At 45.0% G+C, this 13,227-nt stretch overlaps 1 protein-coding gene across 8 annotated transcripts in view; it reads right to left on the bottom strand.

Annotated features, from left to right (window-relative positions):
• The window catches only part of KCNT1 (potassium sodium-activated channel subfamily T member 1), a 200,584-nt gene that overhangs the window by 10,308 nt on the left and 177,049 nt on the right, over positions 1 to 13,227 (bottom strand). For 7 of the 8 annotated variants that reach the window (XM_074973565.1, XM_074973568.1, XM_074973567.1 and 4 more), the window contains 7 exons: positions 12,467 to 12,601; positions 11,747 to 11,858; positions 7,077 to 7,178; positions 5,945 to 6,028; positions 5,310 to 5,438; positions 4,039 to 4,059; positions 2,802 to 3,105 (listed from right to left, as the gene is read on the bottom strand). In XM_074973565.1, the coding sequence (XP_074829666.1) occupies positions 2,802 to 3,105; positions 4,039 to 4,059; positions 5,310 to 5,438; positions 5,945 to 6,028; positions 7,077 to 7,178; positions 11,747 to 11,858; positions 12,467 to 12,601 (887 nt within the window). The remainder of the gene's footprint in view (positions 1 to 2,801; positions 3,106 to 4,038; positions 4,060 to 5,309; positions 5,439 to 5,944; positions 6,029 to 7,076; positions 7,179 to 11,746; positions 11,859 to 12,466; positions 12,602 to 13,227) is intronic. The other variant, XM_074973566.1, reaches the window with a different exon arrangement.

Consider the following 13,227-nt stretch of genomic DNA (forward strand, 5'->3'; position numbering starts at 1 on the left):
TTGGATTTCATTCACACTCTGGGGTGCAGCATCCCACCTTGAGCTGTTATGAGTCTAATGGCTCCCACTGTGTGAGAGGATCTAGTTTCCCTTCCAGTTTACAAGTATTCACCCATCTGGACATTTGGCTGCACTTCAGAATGAATCTCCAGCGAATGCTAGAGAGTTGTGCAAGCCCATAGGAGCAAGCTGTAGAAATTCACAAGTTCGTAAAAACCCTAGACATCTGCTAAGAAAAGGCAGATGTACAAGTGACAACTACCTTCAGACACTCTGACCTGCGTGACCAGCTCTTGGATAGCCTGTATTTCAAAGTCATTCTGGCCTTTGGTAACTTTACTGGAACAATCTTTCCATTAGGACATATAATTTTCCTGCTTGTCTAATATTAAAAGAAAACATGTTCTCTTGGTTCTCTTATTCTACTACTTGACACACTCTCTTGCTGCCCCTCAGAGAATATCCCAGGGCATTATTATACTAAATCCATGCCAGTAAATCTGGATCTGCCTTGAAGGCTCCAGAGCTTACAATGGCCAACAACTGGTGATCATCTACCACAGTAATTCTTTGAGCATTTGCATGTGAAGAGGGGTGGAAACGCCAACATCTATGCTGCAGACTTTGAGCCCTGGCTGAGGGAGGGCTGCTAGTTCAACAGAACAAGCAACAGAAAGTCTTGGGATATTAACTGTGGGGGAACAGCAGATTGAGAAGAATGTAATGAGGCAATCCTTCAGACCTATCATGCTAAAATTGACTTCATTGGATATTGGATTAGATCCTTCATTATACGTCTCTCTGCCGCTCTTTAAGGAAACAAACTTGCTGGAGAATGGACGTTGCTCCTAGTTCTAATTCTGGGCTGTCGAGGCTCAGTGATGATCCATAGTGCTGGCATGTTGCCAGTGAGAGACTAACTTGGACATCATTAATCTCTGTTACTGCAAACTCTCCACTCACACACCTCTGTTTCCCATAGACACAATGGCACACAAGCAGATGACCTGCTGTGAGATCTTGTACGCAAGTAAACCAATTGGCACGGGGATGCCTGCTCCAGTAGACTCTAAATTCAGGTATGGTAGCACTTTGAGTGACAGGGCGTGAAGATGATGACACTGCTGTCTCTGTAGCCACTTGGTTGTTCAACACAATGTCACTACACAGTCACGCAGATGTAGCGGTTTGTCTCCGTGTTTCTCGTAGCACTCTGATTCAGACGATCGCAATAATAATATTGTTTGTGCTTGGTGATCACTCAGACTTTACTCTGTAAGGCTCTGACTCTACCAATGATTTCAGCGAGGCTCTGCACACAGGCTCAGAATGTGCCAAGTTACAGGACTGGAGCCTAAAGAGCCATCCCCTCTCCTCTTCTTGATTTGATTAGCTACCATGGAAGTGAAATGAACTCATTGTGCCATTGGAACATTGTCCAAAAGCAGGGAGGAGAAGGAAAGAAGGGAGAAATGCTCCACAATTCCACATCCAACCGTAGAACTTCCCAGTTCGTGAAGGGTACCTCAGAACAATACCTTCTACCTTAACTAGGCTTGTGGAAGTGGCTGGTGCATTGGGCAAATCTTTGTTTCCCTTCAAAGCCCCCACCCCAATTTTTTAAAATGTATTTCTAAGTTCTTTTCCCTCTCTTCCACATGTCTGAAAAGTTGCAACGATGCAAACAACGTAGAGACCAGAAATCTAAAATCCCTCCCGAAATGTATTGCCAGGCTCACGCCAGCTCCACAATCCCACTGTGCACAACGGTCCTGGCCCAAAGGCTCCAGTTACCCGGCTCTTGGTTTGCATTATTTTGTATGAGACTGGAGCTATCTCCTGAACATCAAGGGTAGAAGCTTTTGTAGCATGGAGGCAAACAGGCCGTAGCACAGGATGGCTTAAAAGAAAAACAAACAAGCACACCGGGGGCTAAAGATTTCATCATAACCAAGGGATAGATTATTGTCCAAAAATGGTGAGACACGCTTTTGGGTTAACCGCCAATTAAAATACTTTAGAAGAAATAATCATTGCACTGAGAGATTCTTACATTATGCCATAGTGTTATATCATACAGTACTTGCTTTACTGAGAGTTATGAGCTAATTAAAGAGTTATTAAGTTCTACACACATTGAAGTGAACCATTCAGCTCTATAGCTACTGAAAAAAAATTCTAGGAGAGAATTTGCTGAAGGATTAAAAAAAATATAACGATGGGATATTGCGCCAGCCTGAGCTCTTTTCTTCCCTGCTTTGCTAAGGGGATAGAATTCTTAGACAATAGCATTAGCAACTATTACAAATGGATATTTTGGTCAGCTTGATGTTAGAGTGGGGGCCAATATTTTCAACCTCTCCTTAGCCAGTCATCAATTTTACAGGCACAAAAAATAAATGACTGAAATTTTGCACTTGTAATTTAGGTCATTTAGACATTTATTTCCCTTGTTATACCTGGTACTTAGATATTTATTGCACCTGCAAATAATTACAGATGTGCGCACAGCTATTTGTGACTGCTGAAATAAAGGCCAGTGTCTGAAAACAAGCCCCTTTCCGTCTCAGTGCTGTGGGATTTATAAGGCAAGAGGACTGAAGGTTGATGGGAATGCCAAGTTTGAATGTACTATCCAGAGCTATGAACAAGTTAGAGGATCAGGCTTCATTCTGGAATTATTTTATACCCTGGATGTGTCTGGTTTGGTTTGGATAGATGCTAAGTTACATGATCAGCTTGTGAATGGGGTGCAATGCTGGTAAAGCCATTAACTGTAAGCAAGAACGAAACCTACTTACCATATCCAGTTGTAGGTAAACCCAGATGTTTCATTCGGTTTTTGACAAGCTCTGAAAGCTCTTGCCTCTCCGACCTCCTGTACAGACTCAACCTCTGCTGGCTGATCCACTCCGCTGTTTTGCTTGTGTGCTTGTTTCCTTTCCTACTCAGCCTGCGTGCCCACTGCATGCTTTTACGCCGTAGCAAGGGGTGCTCAGACTGGTCACTCGAGCAGGAGTTCCTGTGATGGCTTGTCTTGATGTTCCAGTGTTCCTTGACATCTTTTGTATCCTCGCAATCCTCGACATTGATTGAGATCTGCGACTGGAAGTCCCAGCAGTACATAAGGGGATGCACTAAATACCTTCCCGCTGAAAACACACTAAACACCTGACTCCACTGGAGTTGGCTATGCCCAGCTGCTTGTAGGACCAGGTACTTACTTGGACAATGTATTAGTGTGATCAGCTACCCATTCTTAAAAAGGGACTCCACCTTGGTCTACCCCTTTACACCAACGGCCAGGTAATCAGCATTCCCCAACATTATGCAATATGCATGTTGAGACTGCTATCTCCTGGATCCCTCATGATGCTAGGTGGATCCTGACAATTCGATGGTGACATTTCATTTTCCTACTATCTAGTAGTGTTCTCACACCAAGGGACTGTTTCCCTATCTCCGAACCCCACCTCCACCCCAAAAACTCTAATACTAGAATCTATGTAGGTGGTGAACTTGGAATTTAATAATAATAAATAGTAATAATAAATAATAATAATAATAGCTGCATGTAAAATCACTGGCACAGAAGTTTTTAGGGAATAATGTTATCTCATGATGGCCAAACAGCTGAACTTCCAAGTTTTCCTTTCATCCTCACGACAGATATGACAGTATATATCCATTATAAAATGTGAACCCTAATTGCATATAGTCATTTATAGTGCCATGGTTTGCAGCACCTCTGACACAGGGGTAGATTGGATTGAACTAATTGTGAACCTTCAGCTCCTTGTGGCAGTTTTCTATATGGCTTTCAATTCATATTTACGATTAAACATGTGTCAAAGTTAAGACTGAGTCACTAACCAACTATTCTTATCTGCCCATGCTGGGTATTGCTGAATTTTTCACAGCAATGCGTGATGGATACAGATCGTCATTACCTTGCTGAACATTAAGTAGGGCACTAAATTTTAAAGAAAACCAAAATTGTAACAAAGTTCTCACAGGTTCAATACAAACGTTACTCACCTGAGTTCTGATGTCATGAGGCTGCATTCGAAATAAAACAAAACGAAGATGCAATATGTGTTAGTGGTGAATATGTATCACTGAGTGTCCATCACATCCTAACTCTCTCTTTCTAGTCCCCCAGTCTGAGCCACGGTTTAAGATCTGTTTCAGAGTAACAGCCGTGTTAGTCTGTATTCGTAAAAAGAAAAGGAGTACTTGTGGCACCTTAGAGACTAACCAATTTATCTGAGCATAAGTATAAATTTGTTAGTCTCTCAGGTGCCACAAGTACTCCTTTACTTTTTGTTTAAGATCTGCAAACCTGTCCACAGTCAACACATAATAATTAATCACAGCTTCTATAGCACTTCCCCAGTTCAAAGCATCGCACAGAAGGTCGTTAACCTGTCTGTGGTCACACAATGAGCCAGTGGCAAGACTAGGATCCCACAATTACCCAGCTCCAAACAGCATTCATTACTTTCTATGCCAGTGCTTGCTTCACCTTCGCCTTGTGCAGTTACCCAGGCTTGGCAGTGCAGACCACAGAGTATGGGCGATTGGCACAACTTTTACAAACTGGGTGGCCAGGCCTGGTGTTCTTGGTTTAAACTTGGAGTTTTCCTTCTCCTAGGTGGCTGCCTGCCATGTCTGATGAGCCCCACCTGCCCTATTTCTGTGCCAATACTAAATAATATGAAGATTTTTCAAATGGGTATTGTGGTAGTGCCTAAGAGCCCCAGCACAGGACAGGATCCCCTTGGGCCAGGGGCCGTACAAACACAAACACCTCTGCCACCAGTGCATATTTGTCTTTTAACACATACCCTTGTGCTATGTAGAAATTAGAAGAGAAGACCAGGGAATCGGCAAGCCAACCTCCTTTCCAATACGCACTCATAGCTGTTTCACACGGGGCTAGCGCATGCAAATTTATTACACCCTCCCCATTCAATCCCACTGCTTGGGCACCAACTCCAGTCAATCGGGAGCCCTCTTTGGCTGCTGGCAGCCTGGCCCAGCTGGTCCTTTAATAGAAATGTTACTCCATCAGCTGCTCAGATGGCATTTCTCCTTGCCTGGCTAGACGTGATTGTAACTATAATGCAGTTCACTAACAGCTATAAGGTCAAAGCTGACAGTGCAAGGGACCAGGCTGACTGACGCCATTGCACACATTTTGGAAGTTCTTCTACATGTTATCCAGTGACTTATCCCTGCTGGGACCTTTCACACCAGGGCTGCAGCCAGTAAGGTTTTCTGCACTCTCTGACCCCTATGTTTCTTACCTCGGAGGTTGAGAACATGTGTGATTCAGTTCTGTAGATCCCAATGGGAATTTCTGCGCTGGAAGAGCAAAGCTTCTGGAAGAGACGGCCATATGTCCGGATCCACAGATCATCCTCAGTGATTTTCATCTGACCAACAGGGGGGAAAAATGTCTCTTTGCTCCCACTGAAGGGACCCCTCGGCCACAGGGCAATCCTGTCTTGATAAGGTCCAAAGCTGCAAAGCTTGGATCCTGTTCTAAACTTCTCCAAGGCTCAGGGATGTTGCGATCCAGGGCTTTGGTTTGATCCCACACGAAGGGCAGGGAGGGTCTGTGAGGTTCCTATCTAACTCTCTTGGGACGGAGGTTGTTGTAAGGTTCAGAGTTAAGGGTAGAGCTTATTTCACATGACATGGAGAAACCAATACACTGGCCCAGTTGCTGTGATTTCTGTCTCCCTCTAGAGGCCAGCCCCCGTGACTACAACAGTCTGCTATTCAGTGACAGAAGTTCTTCTTTACTGTGGCTCAAGAGGCCTGTGTTTGGGGGCTGAAAGTCCCAGATTCCGTCCCCACAGAATGTTCACGCGCACACCCGCATGCTTGTGTGACCCCATTGCATTACAGCTTGAAAGAGACAAACATCAGCACTTACAGCACAGAGGTAGCCAGAACCCGGCGTGGTGTCAAGGCCCAGCAGCAATCTCGTAATGGTGATCATGTAGTCCTTCACGAACGACTGACAGGAGAAATTCAGAGAGAGATCAGGCCAGAGAAAAGGTTTCACTTGTTCAACTGTTCACTTTAATGTACAAATGTATTGACAGATTGGAAAGAAGGTGAGATTATGTTCTATATTCTCTTCTATTTGCTTCTTATACCGTGCCCACAACTATGGTATCTGGGCACATTCCAAAGGTGAATTCAGTGATGTGACTAACATCTGTCACATGTGGCTCCTTCCTTCTCTCTCTGCCTCTCTTAAGGGGGAAAACGGCATGGGAATTTAAGTTTTATTTGTTTTAACTCATGCTGCATTCGGTTTTTAAATGAGTCTCTAAAATACAGGAAACCAACATCATTAACAAGAAGAAAGTAAAATGTGCCCTGAAGAGGGATATAATGTGGGCACAATGTAAAGTAGTTTATGCATCCAAATGGCTCAAGGGTCCCTAAACTAGACACTTACCACATACCAGACTATACGCAGAACCTGGGGGATGCCACACAGTTTTAGAGAAGGATACTAAAGGAGAGGTGGAAGCATGGATAGAGCGAGGAGGCTGATGGCAGAAATGGAAGGGCCCTCTCATTAGTGTGAGTGAGGCAGGTGATGGAAGGGTTGGACCTATAGGCCTTTCTATTCTCCAAATATCCCCGTTTCTATTTTGCTTTAAGTTGGCAGACATTCCTTTGGGGAAGCTGATGGAAGCAGCTGCCATGTCCTAATTCACCCCACTTGGGCTCTAGCCATCTATCAAACAGAGTCCTGAGGATGAGTGAGATTGCAATGAATGCCTGGGGAACCACTGGGAGGTTTTACCTGAATCCTCTAACACAGAAGACTGAAAGGAAGGGACCCCTGCTGGGGCCTCTAGCTCTTTCCTCCCTGCATTAGGGTAAGACCTCTCTCTGGATGGGGACCCCATCTCGGATAGATAGGGATATGGTGCTGGAATGCCTGTTCAGAACCCCCACCCTAATACACCAGCAGCTGCAAGGCAGAAGCAGCTTAGCCCTCTGAAGCATTCACAGCAATACCACACAACCTGTTAGCCTGTTCTCACCTGATAGAGCAATGTATCCAACATGCTGATGCTGAACACTCTGCCGGCAGCAAACGGGAGCCGGAACATGAATGCCAGGTTGGAGCCATTCTCTCGCTCTTTCTATGGACAGAGAAGAACACGGTGTGACAGTTTTTACCATTATGTTCACCACTTTTACAAGACTATGATACATTTTGTACAAAGTATGTCTGGTGAGGTATCATTTAAAACTCAATCTGCTGAACATTGTTGTTCTGGTAAAATGTGTGCATCAACATGGTATGTCACGTTACAAGATTTTACTATACAACATTGCTGTAACATATTCCAAGTTAGAAAAGGAAGCCCAAACCAGTTTTCAGAGACAAAGACACACTGGAACCCCCAAGCTGGTGTTAATGGACTATCACCTGCTTAAGCGACCATGCTCTGGGGAAGGTGTGAACAAGAATTTTACATTTCATCACAAGGACAGTTCAAACCTCAAGTCCACAAGAGACTGTTTGTCACCATGACTCAGCAAGGATGTTTCTAGCACAAGAAACTGAATTATAAAGAGGGGAGAAAAATGCTTGACCTCACTCTCCCCCTTCATCTCTGCTCATGACAACAATTCTTAAATAACTGAACTTGGGGCAGGGGGTGGAGTCCTGGCTGGGAGGCTTTTCAGCTGGTACAGACTGCCCTAAGCTTATGGTGAGAAACACCTTTTGCTTTTAAGTTCACTTATTTTAAAATTAAGTTAGGCATTTAGCTTGCATTTTATCTTTTTATTTCTTTTGTAACCAGTCCTGACTTTTACGCCTCATTACCTATACTCACTTAAAATCTTTCTTTTCTTTCTTTGTAGCTAATAAATGTGTTTCACTGTTTTATCTAACCAGTGTGTTTAGGATAACAAGGCTGGTATGTATCATTTCCTATGAGCTTGTTTTGTCCAGTAATGTACTGGGCGATACAAGATGCACATTTCTGGGACTAGAGAATCTGCTGGGGTTCTTCTGCAGTGTAATTCATGAGTGGCGAGCTAACACCACTCAATGCTGTGTAGCTGGGAGCAAGTTACACGCTGGAGGCTGGGTGTTAACTGGCCAGGAGTGGCGTTCCCCAGTAAAGCAGTGTAAAAGGCATCCCAGGCCAGAGAACTGAAGAGACACAGCTATTCAGCAGCCCAGATTGTACCCTGGGCAACATCACACATGGAGATGGTGAAAACGATGATGCCAAGGGGCTCTGAAAAACCAAGAGGACCTGCTTGCAATGAGCTCAGAGAAACAAGCCACACAACAGCCACCACCCCTGGGGAGTTCAGCCAGGGCTCTTCCTTCTTTTAAATAATGCCATAACATTGAGATGTTGACAGAGAGATGGTTGACATTTTTTCATTGATTCACTTTTTGGATGAAAAATGGCATTTTGGTCCAAATGAACATTTTCTTCTTGGTAGGAATTCTCCATTTTTCCCCACTACAAAACAAAAACTGAAAACTGGCAAAGTTTTGGTAAAAAAGTTTTTGGTAAAAAGTTTAGACTTGCAGTTTTCAAAAGCCTTTTTTTAACCCAACACTGGTTTTTGAAAACCATAGGTTCGGGAAAGGGGGGGAAGGGGCCTGTTTGTATTTTTCATTGAAAAAAAATTTTTTTCCCCCCGAAGGAAATTTTTGGGGAAAAAACAAATTTAAAAAATCCCCACAAAAATAATTGGCCTCCTTCAGGCAGCTCTCGCATTTAGAGTCCCCGAACCAGCAAGGCACAAGCAGCAGCAGCGGTGGTGAAGTGAGAATCATAGAATCACAGAAGATCAGGGTTGGAAGGGACCTCAGGAGGTCATCTAGTCCAACTCCCTGCTCAAAGCAGGACCAACCCCAACTTAAGCATCCCAGCCAGGGCTTTGTCAAGCCTGACCTTAAAAACCTCTAAGGAAGGAGATTCCACCACCTCCCTAGGGAACCCATTCCAGTGCTTCACCACCCTCCTAGTGAAAAAGTTTTTCCTAATATCCAACCTAAACCTCCCCCACTGCAACGTGAGACCATTACTCCTTGTTCTGTCATCTGCCACCACGGAAAACAGCCGAGCTCCATCCTCTTTGGAACCCCCCTTCGGGTAGTTGAAGGCTGCTATTACCTTGTAGCCTACACACCAGCCCAAGCTCACAGCTAGCAACAAGCAACGTGTCTGGATGCCATGATCTGACGTCGGATCCCACTCTCCAGAGACTGCTGATAGTTTAGCACCACAACCACCCTTTGGGGCTGCACCCTGGGGGCTCCTGCAGCAACGTCCAGCGGGGATGCATTCCCATTATGCAGGGTGTAATAGCTAGCAGATCTATGAGCACAGCATCATTGGTCAGTTCCTGCCTTGATCATCCCCCCAGCATGGAACACATGGAGGTGAGTTCTGTGTACTAGTTACACATTCTCCTCTCCCATGATCAGTGAAACTTGGGGGTGCAGGGGAGGGTTGGGAGAAAGATTTTTCCCTTAAGCAGTATAGGTTTGCAGCATGTACAAATGCAGTCATCAGACCTGCCTTTCTAGCCCGATGCAGTCAGCATCTCAGATCCAATTTCCCTTCGAAGGCAACAGCAGCTGTATTGTCTAACTGTCTAACACAACATCCATCACACACCCCCTGTTGGATACCACAGTACAGACAGACCAGGGCCCAGCTCTGGCATTTGCAGACATGGCTATCTTGAAACTGCGTTAACTTAATAATTACCTTTTATTCCCTGGGTGGCAAATTTCTCTCCTAACACTGGGGCCATTCAGATAATTATTAACACCAAACCTCAGATCTTAAGACTACTCCTGGATCCCCTGGCAACAGACTCTGAGTGCAGCTCAGAATTAATAAAAGCCGCTATCGAATCTCAGCTGTCCTCAAGTGGTCAGAGAGGGAGTGTTGTATGGAGAGTGTAATAATGGTAAGGCAAGGCTGTGGATGGGAGAGAATGAAGATTCTCATTTCACCACAGGGAACTCTGGGGATCAAAACACTCGTGCATTTAACAGCTTTCCTGAGAGACTGCAGTGTACCTCATGTGCAGGGTCTACCTGCCATAAAATTAATAGAAATGTCATTATATCCGTTTGTTATTTTAAAAGAATAAAAGTCAACGTAAGCTCCTGATACTTATGATTTGTATTGCTGTAATGTTGCTAGACCCCCACCAGTCTAGGGGCTGCACAGACACAGAGTAAGTGTCTGCCCCAAAGAGCTTATAGTCTAATTGACAAGACAGAGCTATTGTCCCCATGGGAAACTGAGGCACAGAGAGGCTAAGTGACTTCCCTAAGGTCACATGGGGAGGCCATAGCAGAGCTGGGAATTGAACTCTGGTCTCCGTGTCTTAGCTATAAGACGATCCTCCTTCTCAACAGGGTATGTTTCACATCAGCCCAGTGACAGCACATTCATTGCTGATGTAATTGCATCCCACCAAGATGGTAATCTCTTGCAGTAAAGCCAGCCTCGCACTTACTCCACCACTGAAGTACGATTGATTCAGCTGGTTCTCCTGTGATGGAGAATCCTTTAGCTTCCTTTGGCATCTTGGTCCATTGCAGAACTTTGGGGTTTTCTGTTTCTCTTGAAGTTTAGGATGTACATGGAGCCCCTGCCCACTTGTCCTGTCCTCTCTAATCCCTGCACCTTATTTATAACATCGGTGTTCATTTGCAGAGAGTTCGGTCTCTTCTCCGACAGAGAATCTGCCCAATAGTAACTGGATAGATGCTCTATCAGCCACAATGACAGTAAGGTCCAGCAGGACAGCTTATCTATGACAGATCTTTATGAACAGCCCCTAGAGCCCTTTCAGTTCAGAGATTGCCCATAGATATCAGTCATTATGAGGAAGTTAGGAAAAAACAGAGAGAGATGGGGAGGTGGGAAATACAGTTCAGCATTGAGTTTATGCTGGTTTTGATTGTCTCTGAATTGGTTCAACCACCCTTAATACACAACACCATGAATGCAGTACAACATACGTGTGTGTGCGCGAGCGGGAGAAAAATGAAAATCTTTTACCTTCCCCTCAAGAGAGGGCACTCAGACCGGGCAGTAGTATCAGAGATGTCAGCTGTCCTTGTTTTGACTGGCACACACTCAGCAGAAGACCGTGACAAACTATTATTTCTTTCATTTGTTACGGCAGTCTGACAGGGTCAATGCAGCATCTCAGACACTCAGATGGTCTGGGTCAGTTATTCTTTGAATGTTTCCCCTTCCCATCAGCTGTTATTTCTACCCCACAAACCTAAGAAATATGTAATATAAACACTGAATGTAGTTTGATGCAGAAGTCTATTCTCGCAGAATTGTTTAACCCACCACCGCAGCGGGAGCATTGTACCGAGTAACTAAAATCAGACTGACAGCAGGGACAGCTTTGAAGAGTGGAGATGCCAGTTGCACTAACTAAGGAAACACAGAGACCCTAAAGGTCAATTGCCTGCATATTTGCGTGTCTCAGATTATCCTGGACGGATGTTCATTAACTATGGTGCCTGCAGTGCACAGCAGGAGAGCACAGGACTATGAAGAACTGTAAATTAATTACTCATTACATTACCCTTCCTTCAAACACAGGCATGCAGGGAACTCACCAGGCTTCCTGTTAGCAAACACGTCTGGGAGGAAAAGCATAGACCCTCCTCGGGGTGAAGGGGCTTCCTTACCTTTTCAAGTTTGGAGAGGGCCAAGGAATAACTGTCCTTTGCTCTGAACTGCATGAACCTCATATTGGATGGGTGGGTCAGCTCAGTGATGATGCTAAGGCTTGGAAACAGCCTGCAATGGAAGGCAGACTCGTCAATGTCTGGTGCACGCGCATTCCAAGGGACGGGGGGAGGAGGAAACTTTCAGCTTTGAAATGTGGCCAAATAAAGAGTGGAAACGGCCTTGTGCCCCATCCGAGATCTGAAACAGGCTGGGGTGAGATCACCAAAAGCTGTACAAGCAAGGCCATCCCCCATACCACCTCACTGACCCCCCCTTTTAATTCTATATAGTAACTGGAGTGACGATAGGTGCTCACTGACAGCATGGCTGGCGATGCACAAAGTTGGGGATAGAGTGCAAGGACTCTCTTTATTAATTAGCATGCCTGTGTGCAAGGGCCAGATGCAGGCCATGTCAAACACAGGAGCCCAACCTGGGAACCCAGACCTAATATCCTCTGTAGATGCCTGACCCTGCAAACCCTCGGTGTGCAGAGTCCCCACTCACACCAAGGACAGTTCAACTCATTGCAGAAAGGGCCAGCTAATATAGGCACCTCCCACCACACCCTCTGCCTGGGCCCATTCTGAGTCTTGTGTTTCCATTAAGACAAATAAAATACTATAAGAAGAGAGGCAGGTGCAAACGACAGAGCAGAACCCATAGCTGCTTCTTACCGGAACATGGTCTGGACGTTGACAATTGTTTTTGCGTCTGCCATGTAATCCTCCTCTGCACTCATTGTGCTTTCCTTATCCACAACCACCAAGTTGTCAGCATAAATGATCCCACACTGCAGCAAACTGTCTAGGCTGGAACAATCCCCAAGACAAAAGGTTGTGGGGGGTTAATCCATTGGAAAATAAGATGCTGAATGATCGTTTGCAAACATACCCATGTATTTGCACAGAATAAATGCCCAGGCAATCCTGTGCATGCAAAATGCTACTGAAATAACCATAACCATGTCCAGTACAGACTAACAAATCCTAGGAGGGGGAAAAACTTGAGATGAAGCCCAAACTATTGTATAGTTGCAGGGTCTTAAAATGTGACAATCTCCCAACTTTAGCTGTGCCAGTTAGAGAACCCGAGACATCAAATGTATGATATGTCTGCTAGGTAAGAAAGAGTCTAACCTAATTCTAGATGGTTGTGCTCCAGTACTACAGTGACGGGAGTCCATATAACTACCCGGACACACAGATAGAAAAGCAGTGCTCGTCTTGGAAGTAGAGATGGAGAAGACCATCTCCGAATTCCCCTGAAGCCCTGGGGAAGTTCAGCTCTGAATCCAAACTTCACTGCTGCTGTCCATGCTTATAACATGGGGATCAGCTAAGCAGGATGGGAGCAGCTACGCACCATTGATTAGGCTGTAAGAGGCTGCATGTGAAGCCTTGGTAAATACTGGTCCTTATTGCCAGCGATACTGTGT

The sequence above is a fragment of the Natator depressus genome, chromosome 16 (assembly GCF_965152275.1).
Source record: "Natator depressus isolate rNatDep1 chromosome 16, rNatDep2.hap1, whole genome shotgun sequence".
Taxonomy (NCBI): Eukaryota; Metazoa; Chordata; order Testudines; family Cheloniidae; genus Natator; species Natator depressus.